Genomic DNA, 11951 nt, shown 5'->3' with positions numbered 1-11951 from the left:
GGGATGGAATCAGAGTGATGAGCAGGGCAGGGGTGGGGAGGTGCCTGGGAGCTTGGCTTACCTCGCTCAGGATGATCCACACCGGGGAGTCAGTCTGGATGGACAGCCTGATGGCCTCCAGTGGCCCAAAAGATGGGTCCACCTCACCCTCTGCGACGCCCTTGGAGAATGAGCCTGGTGGGGAGAGCACATGGCTGACACAGGGATGGCATTGCCCCTCTGGCATTGCCCCTTCTCCCCCAGGGCACCAACATCCCCAGCAGCCCCTGCCTGCAGCTCCCCAGTACAAAACAGGCTGAAAACCAGCAGCGTGGATGGCAATACAGTGCAAAATGCCACACGTTGGAGAAGACAAATCAGGTAAAGAAACCAAAATTTATTTGGAGTATTTGGTGACATATCACTGCTGTGTCAAAGGGGACAGAGTGGCCTGATATGCTTTTTGGTTTTGATTTTTTTTTTTAAATGCAACTGGGAGAAACCAGCCAGCATGCAGAGGAATGAGAAAATGGCAAAACACTGCATGTGTCAGGAAATCTTTCTTTTATTTGTCTACTTAAAAAAAAATTAAAATCTTAGCAGGGACACCAGAGCTCTATCACACACTGGCAGCTCTCTGGAGGCTGCAATTGCTCGTTCTTGTCCAAGGGCAGGGCGAGCACTAAAACAAGCTCAGGTGGCAAGAGAAGAAGTCTGACCTGCAGGTTGTGTGAGGACAGAGATGGCAAAACTGCCCGTAGTGGAGGTTTTTAATGCCAGGGTAAGCAAACAAATAATCGGCATAATTTGGTCTCAGCTCTGAGCAGGACTTGCAGGAATGCAGGACTGAAAATGATCTGAGGACAACCTGGTCTGAGAGCGAGGGCAGTGGAGGAGAGGAGACAGTGACAAATCCTCTTCCAACCTGGCTCCTGGCAAGCAGAAATTACTCTTTGCCAAGCAAACAGCTCTGAGGTTCTTGACTGACATGCAGGTGAGGACATGGGCTGTGTTATCAGAGCCAGCAGGCACCTTCCCACCCCACACCCCCTGTACCTATCTGGATGTAGCCATCCGCTGTCCTGCGGTATTTGACGGCTGTGCCTCTTCCCTCCTGCAAGGCTTCCTTATCTGACTGCAGACTCTGCAGAAGGAGAGGAGCTTTTTTGCAAGACCAGAGGAAAGAGTCACCCAAAAGCCCCAAGGAAAAGCAGCAATCCCAGAGCTGTCCTTGCCAGCAAACCCTGCATCTCATCCCATACCTGGCCCCCTGAGACACGTGCCCAAAGAACAAGAGGACAGTTGCAGTCCTCACACTGCTGTTTCCACTGCACCATTCCGGCTTCATCCCCTCCTCTGCAGCCATCCCACCCACGGGAGCATCCCCAGGCAGGGATGGCTCACACGGCTGTGCTCAGCAAAGCACCCTGCTCCCGAGGTGGCATCACACCAGGCATGACCCTCTGGCTCCCTGCCAGCACCTGTAAGAGGCACTCGAATCTTGTACAGATTTTCCTGATGGCTTTAAGCAGTTCCCTCCTCTCAAACCTCTTTTGCCTCCCACTCCACCCTCACCTCAAATCTCAATCAAACACTTACGTCAAACGGCAGAACCTCCACGGTTGTGTTGAAGAGTTTGTCTTCTGGGTGCTCGATGTTCCCGCTGCGGAAGAAGAACCTGTGACAGAGACCAAACCCACAGAAAGGCACACTGAGCGAGGGGGCACATGATGGCTTTCACCCCCTCTGAATCATCAAACAGCTCAACCTAACAGGCACCTTCCCAAAGAGCCCACAGCACGATTTGGCAGGAGACTTTCTGTGCCAGATCAGCTAAACCATGGACTGCTCTCAAGTGCAGGAAAGCAAAGGGCTCTGGCAAAGGGGGCCCCACTGAGAAAGGGTCAAATTATCCTCCCCCTGGAAGAGCACTGCTCTCTCCTCCTGGGCAGCCAAGCAGAAGACAGACAAGAAATTTGATTTAAACTGCTAGAAGAGCAAAAGTCAAGTGTCTCCACATGCTCTGGGCTGTCCCCACACCCCCCTGACCCCTCAAGCACTGGCCTTTCAATACGGAGTGGTTTGAAGAATCTGAATCGGATGAAGTCTCCGGCAGTGGGAGTGAAGGCCCAGAAGAAGTCCTCCCGCAGGTAAGCCTTCTCCAGGGTGAAGTGCTGGTAGGTTTTCAGGCTGGTGCTCACCTCAGCAGGAGGGTTGACGTGCTCTTTCCGCAGTGCATGTTTTCCAAAGTCCTTGTCCTTGCAGGGCACAAAGCAAAAGGGCAGAGAAGGGCCATGAGCTGCTCTGGCCCGTGAGGAATCAGGGCCCAGCTACAAGGCACTGCAAATTAAAATTCTGTGATTTGCAGGGCACAGAAGGATGAGAGATGGAAGTAATTTGGGCAAGGCACCAGGCAGGGGAATGTGTGACTGGATCCCAGGACACTGCTTCAGGAGAGGCAGCTCAGAGAAACACCTCTGCTCTGTGCTCTGATCCAGCACACCAAGGAGCCTTTCATGGTCCAAATGTCCCTGAACGCCTGTCCATGCCCCAGGAGCTCTGGAAACAGTCTTTACACTTGAGGAGAAAGCAGCTGGGAGGCTGGCAATAGCATAAAATGACTGGATTACATGGCCTGACAGCACTGCACTGTGACAGCACATACAAACTGGATTATACCATCCATTTCCTTGGGGATCACACAGACAGCACAGCCCAGGGATGCCTGTCCATGGATTCTGCACTTGTAGTTCTGGGAAGCTGCATTTTGTTCATGTTTAAACACACATCAACAATTCCAGATCTTATACAGTGAGTTTTAATTTGTCTATCACTAAATCCCAGGAACATGAAGTGGAGTGGGAAGGAAGTCAGACCAACTCAGGAGTAATCTCTCCAAGGTTTTTCAGTGGATTCTTTGAAGTCACTTGCCTGGACCATGGCCTGGCACTCAGGATGGGTGGCCAGGACTGGTACCAAGGCTTATAGCCTTGCAGTGACTCTTGGTGCATGTCACTGCCATTGTGAGGAGCAGGAGCTGCCTGAGCTCACTGTAACACAGAATAAAACACAACCACTTCACAGAAATCCAGCTGCCACCAGCTGCTGTCACTGATGTCCCCACCCAAAAGCAGTCAGTTCCTGGGTGCCTGCAGGCCAGGCCACCTGCAGCTTGGACAGAGAGCTGGTACCCACCTTCAACTTCTGTATCTTCCCAGCCAAGGAGGAGTGGGTTCCCACGTGCTGGAAGAGCGAGGGCTTGAAGCGGATCCTCAGGTTTGCCTTCTGCCTGTCACAGTGTTTCTGAAACGAGAGCCCCACAGTGCCCCAGGCTCCAGCCTCTGCACGCCCACAAGAGCAATGGACAAGGGCACAAGGAGGGACAGACAAATCCTCCATCTCTACACCCTTCTGTGGTATTTAGGCTCTAATCTGGCAAGGGGGCTTTTAACCTCACTTTGGAGAAACCTGACTGTGACTCTCAGCCCCTTGCCCCCCAGGCTCTGCTGGGCAGGGTCCAGGTTTAAGTGCCAAATTTCTCCTTGCCAAGCATAGCTAAGAACACTGAGCAAATCCCCTCTGTGCTGTCAGGGAGGAACAGCCAGAGAATTGAGTTTCCTTTGCCCCTTGGCTTATTGGGAAAGCCTTTTCCTACAACTCAGAGCTTGGCATCCCTAATATCTGAAGGTACAATAATCCTGGGATGACTCAGAGCCAGGTGAACAGGCACCAAGTGTGGGCTCTCTCTGGATGGGCAGTTCCCAGTTTGCTGGCAGGAGCTGTGAGCAGATGTACAGCACGTGCCATCGTCAGAGCTGCTGGGCTGTTTCACGCCTATCCACCACATAAATAAACTTGCAGATGCAATTGTGATCCTGGCAGTGATTTACCATGGAGTGCAGGGAGAGAGACGATGGAGAGGGAATAAAGGACAAAAGGGAAAATCACTGAGAGCGTGGGGAGATGAGAACTCACATTTTAAAATAGCTCATTTCTCAGTTTGGGGGAGCAGGACAAAAATACAGGTTAAAAGCTGTATGGAGAGGATATTTGTTATCCAACTTTGGCTTTTTCCAAGAAAAGAAATGCATGCACATCCTTAATGCCATCTGCTCTTGCAGCCTCCCACCCAGCAGAAATCCTGTGGTGGCTGCCTGGAACAGACAGGGTGCCACACCAAGCCTCCACCATGGGCCAGGAGCTGGGAAATTCCAGGCATGACCCCTGCGAGCTGCAAAAGAGATAATCCCCTAATCCAGCTCACGTTACATTAGAAAATTAAAACCAGCCATGCTGATGGGACAGACCTACTCACTGCCAGCAACTCTGGATGCAACTCCATCGTGGCTATCTCACTCTGGGAGAGGAGGAGGAAGGGGAATGGAGGCAGCTACAGCATCTCCTGATTTATCTTTCTCCCCTTTTCCTGCACTGCTAAAGAAACATTTCCTGAAAGCAGCCTTGCCACAGACAAGCCAAGAGGGGGAACAGCTCAGTTGGTGGTAAGAAGGTCATCCTTTCACACAGGTCTACCCCAGGTAAATCTAAAATTAGTTAAAAAAGAAAGAGCAGAATATACCCAGAGCAGGCAAAGCACTTACCAAAAGCTCAGGTCAAACAAACTTTCAATCAAAAAGACAAATCCTCCCTGCTACCAATTTGATTTTGCACAGTGGGATTTACAAGAGAAAGTCATGTTTGAAAGGGCGCTGTGCAGAGTTAATCATGCAAACAGTGGGGGAAAGGAGCCAGAAATCCACATGGAAAGTAGGTTAATTTTTAAAAAGGCAACATGTTTAAGAGGTTTGCGATTTCCCCTGAGAAAACCTTCGTTCCATCAGGTAGGAAAAGATGAGCACAGATGAGTTAAGGAGAAGATGATCCAGCGCAGCAGGATCTGCATTTAATCAGTGCTCAAGCTGAGGATTTTGAAGGTGGGGGCACAGACAGCAGCATCATTCCCAGCTCCATCCCAGCATCCCACCCATCCGGCTTTACCCACAGCTGTGCAGACTGTGGGGGTGCCAGACAGTCCTGGGGACTGCTCTGTCACAGCTGAGCACATGGTCTGAACTGCCAGGAGGATTTGGTGAACATCATCTGAGACAGGTCCTGCTGCACAAGGGGTACTGGAGCCAATGCCATGTCCTGTGCCAGGGATCAGGCCCAATTAAACCACATCCTTGCCCCAGTTCTGCAGAGCTCTGAGGATGGTCCATCCCCCAGCACATAAATACAACACTAATTCCCAGAGTGACCACTTGCTCTGGCATTTATCACCACAATGTGGTTGTCACCATGAAGTCTGTTCTAAGCCACTGGCTCTGAGCTCTGCACAGCGACTCTGCTGCTTGCTCTCCACCAGGGAGGAGGGCAAGCAAGTGTTTGAGTAAATACAGTATGTTCAGAGAGAAGACAGGAGAGCATCTGGTGCTGAGCTCATCTTACATCTGCTGCCACAGACACTCCTCCTCTGCCCTTCCCACTCGCTTTAGCCCCTTGCTGCTGGAGCTCAAACACAACCTCCACAGGGCACAGGGGCTTATGGCTCTGCAAAAGGAGTGGCAGCACAAAAGCAGAGCCCATTTCACCTCTCTGCACCCTCCTAGAAACCCTGACAAGAGCTTTGTGTGATCTGGCTTCATTCTGGCAGACTGTGCAAGGAGGGTTTGCTCTGGGTTGTCTGGGATGAGCTCTCTGGGCAGTCTCCATGCGTGCTCCAGGCAGGCACAGCCCATGGATCCACGTCAAAGGGTTATCCTGGGGTTCAGTCAGTGAGTGGGAAAGGGCTTCAGGGAGAGAAGCACACAGGAATGCAAAACAACACACAAGAATGGGGAACAACTCCTGCCCTCGAGGGCTGCAGGAGGAATACCCTATTAGTGCTTAGATGCAGAAATAATGCCTTCCCTGGCAGCTGCAGACTACAAAAGCCTGAACTCCCAGGTCTCCACTTACACAATCCACAAGGACACCCTGCAGCATGCTCCACAGGGATGGCACAGCTCGGTGCAAAGTCAGTTAGCACCAGAGCTCACAGAAAAGATCCTCTGGAGGCACAGCCAAGTGTACATTTGCCCCCACACACAGAACATTTCCCTTCAACAGAGGCTGTTTACGTACTGCATCTTTCTCAGGGTTGCAGACTTTCACCCAGAGGATGTGATCCAGCAGCCAGTCAATGGGTTTGTCCTTATAGAACATCAGGATGAACTCCACAATCAAACTCAGATCCAGAGACTTGAACATTTTTCCTAGAGCACAAAGAGAGCGCGAAGAGAGAGTGAGGAGCTATGGCATGAAATGGTCTAGAATCAGAGCTGGGAAAGAAAACATTGGGAGACTGGGCTGTGGAGGTTAGATGTGTCTATCTGTGTGAAGGAAACAACACGTGGCCCCTGTTTATGTACCAGCACTGCTGACATTGCTAATACAGTTCCGGATTTAATATTTGTCACAGAATTAGAAAGCATTAGAGTCCCACAGGTCATAACAGTATCAAAAGGTCTAAAACTCTCCCATTCAGTAAAGAGAAACAAGGATAAAAAATGCAGCCAGCTGCAGGACAGACCATTTCCTGCCCCGAGAACTACAAGTTTTAAGCCAATCAAACCAGTATCCAAAATAACAGATCAAGCTGCTACTGCAACCATGTACTGCTGTTCCCAAAATAGTTCTGGGCTGATGCAAACTTCCTTTTGCACACTCTTAGGCAAATCCAGATCCCATCCAGCCTAAAAGCTACTGGCCATATCTATGTTGTTTGGCTCTTGGCTGGGCCACTCACCAGGTTTATTTTTACTTAAAGTGAGCATCAGCAGTACCAGCTGTGAGGATTTTTCTCCCCTGTGCAAACACAAGGGTCACTGCAAAAATAGGAGGGGACCAAGTCCAAGTATTTTACCATCTTGTGGGGACAATTTCTTGGGCCAAGAATGTAGAGCTGGCAGGAGCCAGCCTGCTCTTTTGCCTGCTAGGACTGGGGTGAGTGGGGGAGAACATTACCAATGAACCCCAGCTGAGAGAACTCCAGGATCATCCACTCTTCAGAGGGCTGCTGCAAGGCAAAGTTCTTCATCGTGCTGAGATAGTTTGGTTTGGCCACAATGTCATCCTCCAGCTGCAAGACAGAAGGGCACAGTGCCAATGTCCCATCCAGGCCCCAGCAACAGTCTCTGTGCAGAGCAATCACACCATAGGAAAGCTTTGGCACAGACCCAGTTTATTCTGGAAGGTGCTCCAAGCACTTTTTTCACTCAATATAACAGGTAAGAGAAACAAAGACTTCTGTTTTTCCTAAGTGGGAGGTTTCCAAGTCTAAAAGTATTTTAAAAACCCATTTTTTAATTTTTTTTTAACCAGGTGGTTAAAACCTTCTCCCACTCTGCTGCATCACAGAATTGGATATGCTCTGTGCTCTCTCTCAGCTGGTACAAGCCAGTACAGTGAACTCACAGGTACATCCATCTTCCCTCCAGCACCAAACCCACCTGCACATAATAAATGCCTTTGGACTGGGCATACATCATTAAAAAGCAGTAGTCCAGGTTCTGCTTTGTCCTCCACCTGCAACAGACAAAGACAATGGGAGCATCAGTCTCTGCTGGGACAGTGGCTGCTCCAGGGAGCCTGCCCAGGCTGGGCTGGAGATGGGAAGGTGGCACAGCCCTGGGAGGCAGAGGAGATGGCAAATGGCCTCTCCCTTTGGTCCCTGGTTAGCTAAGTTACTGGAAATCTCAAGGACTTCCAAAATTAAGATAATTTGGGTTTAAATGAGCTCCTCGCTTTGTGATGGCAACACCACAGCACGAGGCAAGCCTGGCAAAGCTGGTGCCAGTTCATCCCCCTGTCACCAAATCATGTCCTTCAGATCTTGGCTAATTCAAGTTTAAAGTCCTTGCCTGGCCCTGCAGAAGAGCTTTCCCTGCTGGAGTCACTGAGGAACTTGCTACAGTTCCTTAATTCAGGGCTTGATTGTTTGTAAGGTCACTCATTCTTACCTGACTCTTTCCTTGGGGTCGCCAAAGGATTCCCGCAGGTGGGAGAAATCAGGATAGAAATGTGGAGATGGGGAAATTACCTCCAGGAGACCTGAGTGTATTTCCTTCGGGAATCTGAGAGAGGAAAGGAACAGTAAACAAATACCTCCACGTCTGACACAACATTTCATAGACCAAATCACTGGGTAAACACTGAGCCACAGAACCAAACAGAAAACACAGAACCAAACAAAAAACACAGCTTCTAAGGTATAACTTCCCCAGTATCTAGTGCACTTCCAGGCCTCATCAGAAGACATCAGCAGGGCTTGACACAGACTCTTTAAGTTATCTTCTCCCCACCACAGTCTCTAATAGTCCCATGTGCACATGCTCCCCACCAGCATCCTCCTCCCTCCTGCACACACACACTGGTCAGGTTTAAAGGCCAGCCCTGAACACCACGTTCCCTTTACAGGATTAAATGACCTGCAAACTGGTTCAGCAAAGAAAGGACTTGGCACTACAGGTATTTAGAGATTTTCCAAATGCACCAGTAATTGAAATTAATTTTGCCGAGGTTGTGCTATACATTTCTGCTAAGTTCCTTAAAACACTGCTGTGCTGTAGTTCAGAGAGCCAGCAGGAAGTCTACCTAGTTCTCTTATGCTGATAAAATCAGCATTTACTTTTCTTATAACGTGGCTAAGAAACCTTTAAAGAGTCGAACTCCAACAGAAAATAATGTCACCCATCTGAAAAGCAGGCACCTACATCAGCCTTGCAAGCAATACCCCAGGACTGCTCTAACTGTGAGAGATAAGCAGGAAAACCAGTTATTTTTACACTGCCTTTTCAGGAACATTTGGTGCAAGGCTGATTTCCTTTGTTTGTGCAGAGCCTGGAGGACGGGAGATGGGGCAAAGGGAGACAAAGCAGTGACACTGCCAAAAACTTCTCACTTCTTTTTCCCTTCCTTATTCCTTCCTTGGGACCGGCAGGTCTTTCAGCTAACATTTTCAAATCTTCCCTTCTTCAGGCAGCAGTGAAACAGCAGCTTCCCACTGAGCTGACAAAACATTGCAGTAAAGCAGCAGCAGCTTCCTCCCTCCTGCGAGAGAAGCCCAGCCTGCCCTGGCCCCACACCACCTCAATTCTATTAGGAAGAAAAATAATTTCAGCGATTCAGGGAGGGGCAGGAGGCACTGGGGAGGGGGATGATGAGAAATCAAATCATTAAGTCAATTAAAGTTTCAGGACTTCTGCGCAGAGGCACTCTCTGCAGCAGCGCCCGGTAATTTCATCAGGAGCCATCGGACAATCAGTCCATTATCCCCGGTAAGCGTGTCCAAGGGGAGCCCTGCCAGCTCCTGCTCTGCAAGATGGAGGGCTCTGCTTCAGCTGCTCTGCAAGTGCCCGGGAGCACAACCCTCCCCACGCCCCTGTGCCATCGCTGGCTGGGGGACAAGGGGGCTGGCAGGATGTGCTGCCCTTCCTCTCCTGCTTCGTGCGGCCACTGCGGTCCTTGGGCGAGGAGCAGCCACAGGAGTCACTGCCCCTCCTCTCACCACCTTCCCTCTCCCTTTGCCTCCGAGCTCTGGTGTCATTAGCGCCTGGACCGGTTAATAATCATGGTTAATAATCCATCACCAGCCTCTGCTCAAACAGCCACAGCCGAAGCTGCAACAGCCACTGAGGCTGCAGACATAAATAGCAGCCAGCACCAGAGACAAATGTAACTAGAGCCTGGAACAAGGGGAAAACAAACAGGCTGGAGTGGGAAGAAAGATGGATCACGGATTTTAAAGCAAAATAAGGCAGGAGCATTCATGTGTGCTTACTACACTGCCCAGACTGCACAGAGCAAGTACAGGGCTGCAGGAGATACTGAAACAACTGCCAGGATCGCTGGAAATCTAAACAATCCATCTCCTCACAGTGCCCCAGGGCAGAAGGAGCAAAACAGAACGAAATGACCATGTGTGTTAAATACTTCGAGCACAAAGCAGCCTCCTGGAAGCTACATACGGGATGCATTTCAGAACAAGCAGAAAGTGGAAGCAGCATTAACAAAGACAGCACAAACTTTAAAAAGAGGAAACAACCCCAAGCAACAACAAGAAAATACAAAAGGGAAGCAGAAAAGTGTGTTTCTCCTTAATGAAGCTGTTCCCTGGCCTTGCTGCAGGCACAGGCCATACACTGAAGCCACTTGGAAGTGCTTACAAGTTTTTGATATTTTCTGCCACTCCGGCTGTGTACTGTGGATCCGTCTGAAAACAAAAGAAAAGCAGTGTTAGACCCTTCAGCCTCAGCCTGTGTCCCCCATGGCTCAGAAATCTTCTTCAACACACCCCAGGGTACTGCCAGCACATCTGTATCATCTTCATTCACCTTCATGTCTCCTTTCATCCAGCTTTACTGCTCTTCCATGCTGACAGGCTCCCCGGAGCCCTGCTCTGTGGTCAGTGTTAACCAAAGGCATCACACACCAAAATCCATCCCAAAGGACACAAGACCCTGCACATCTGTCCCATGTGCTCTCCTGGCACTTCTGCCCCCGCCAGCACCAAGTGTTTGCACAAGTTTTAACCTCTGGGCTATTTATTTTTTCCCTACACATGATGGCTTGCATCCAAGAGAATATTCTTGGCAGTGAATACTCTGTACTCTCTGCTGAAAAAGAGGGGTCTATTTATGAGTTTTTCATTTCAGGTTAATTTTGACACTTTTCCTCCTAAATCCCCAGTTTGTTCCCACAATCAACGTGGCAACCATAACATTTGGGAGACAAAGGTCGCCAGCACCGCTCGCTGCTGTCTGCGGGTGAGGTAAGTGCAAGCACAGGGACAGGCACTGGACAGAAACCTTCTGCACAGTGACAGGGAAACAACACCCAGAACAAAGGGCAGGGACCCACGAGCCAAATCTGTTCCTGTTTCCTGGTGGTGGCGGTGATTTGGGCAGGCAGATGGATCAGGATGTGCCGATGCAGCATCGCCGGAGCCGGACCAGCTGCTGCTGCACTCGCGGGCGAGGTGAGAATGAGACACCGGGATGTGTGTCACAGGCTGAGCACAGCACTTCTGTGCTGGCACGGGGACAAGGGAGGCTTTTCTCCACAGGAAAAGGTCCCTTTCCTAAACAGGGCTCGGAGTCCCAGTGCTGGACTGATTTCTTACCTCAGCGTGCCAAGAAAACGGCAATGGGGAAAACAAAAGCAGGAAAGATGCTCCTGGCTTTGGCAGGAACCGTGCAGCGCCACTCCAAGTGTCTGAAACTGTGGGCTGGTGACAGCCAAGCCAGCCATCTCACCCCAGGGATCCCCCCAGGCAGCTGAGGAAGCCCCTGCTCTCCCAGGCAGCCCAGCCACTGTGGGTGACACCTGCAGTGGCCAGCAGTGACACTTGCGAATGAGAACTCCCTGTCCCAGAAAGGACACTCAGTTACTGCACTTGTGCTGAGTCTCCAAATTGCTCAGCATTTGCTTCAGGTTCATGCCACCCTTTCCACTATTCACTCTTTATCCCATGCCCAAGGAGCTTTTACAAGTGCAGGTACATGGAGAAACACTTTGGGAAGAGGCAGAGCAGGCACAGCAGTGGCAGACACTTGCACAGAAGGATGTTATGCAGCTCCAAGACCAAACTTGGCCAAAGGAATCTGCAACAACTTTATTTGTTGTTCACTTTCCTCATCATAGCTACATCCTCAAAATCAGGAGCTGCCATCACAGCATGCACCTTATTTTCAAGTCAACTAAAGTAGTATTACTGCAGTCCAAAACAGGAGCTGGTCTGGGCCAAATTGCTTAAAACCTCTCGGGCTTTAACTTACCCACTGCAAAAACAGCCACCAAACTTGTCCTGGTGCCAAGGGAGACAAATGAAAGCCAGGACCAAACCCTGTCCTGGGCCCCTTGGGCTGCACCCATCTGTGCACACCTTCTCCCTGTACAAAATACCAGCCAGAGCCCTGAAGGCCAAATGCTAC

General features: G+C 50.2%; 1 protein-coding gene across 1 annotated transcript in view; it reads right to left on the bottom strand.

The window, feature by feature from the left end:
• MGAT4B (alpha-1,3-mannosyl-glycoprotein 4-beta-N-acetylglucosaminyltransferase B) overlaps positions 1-11951 on the bottom strand; it is a 50679-nt gene that overhangs the window by 956 nt on the left and 37772 nt on the right. The window contains exons 5-14 of the mRNA XM_064388376.1: positions 10185-10231; positions 7980-8093; positions 7470-7545; positions 6985-7099; positions 6103-6233; positions 3175-3282; positions 2044-2237; positions 1579-1657; positions 1036-1123; positions 62-174 (exon numbers count right to left, since the gene is read on the bottom strand). Of these exons, the coding sequence (XP_064244446.1) occupies positions 62-174; positions 1036-1123; positions 1579-1657; positions 2044-2237; positions 3175-3282; positions 6103-6233; positions 6985-7099; positions 7470-7545; positions 7980-8093; positions 10185-10231 (1065 nt within the window). The remainder of the gene's footprint in view (positions 1-61; positions 175-1035; positions 1124-1578; positions 1658-2043; positions 2238-3174; positions 3283-6102; positions 6234-6984; positions 7100-7469; positions 7546-7979; positions 8094-10184; positions 10232-11951) is intronic.

The sequence above is a fragment of the Passer domesticus genome, chromosome 13 (genome assembly GCF_036417665.1).
Source record: "Passer domesticus isolate bPasDom1 chromosome 13, bPasDom1.hap1, whole genome shotgun sequence".
Classification (NCBI taxonomy): domain Eukaryota; kingdom Metazoa; phylum Chordata; class Aves; order Passeriformes; family Passeridae; genus Passer; species Passer domesticus.
This window is presented reverse-complemented; position numbering and strand designations above follow the sequence as displayed.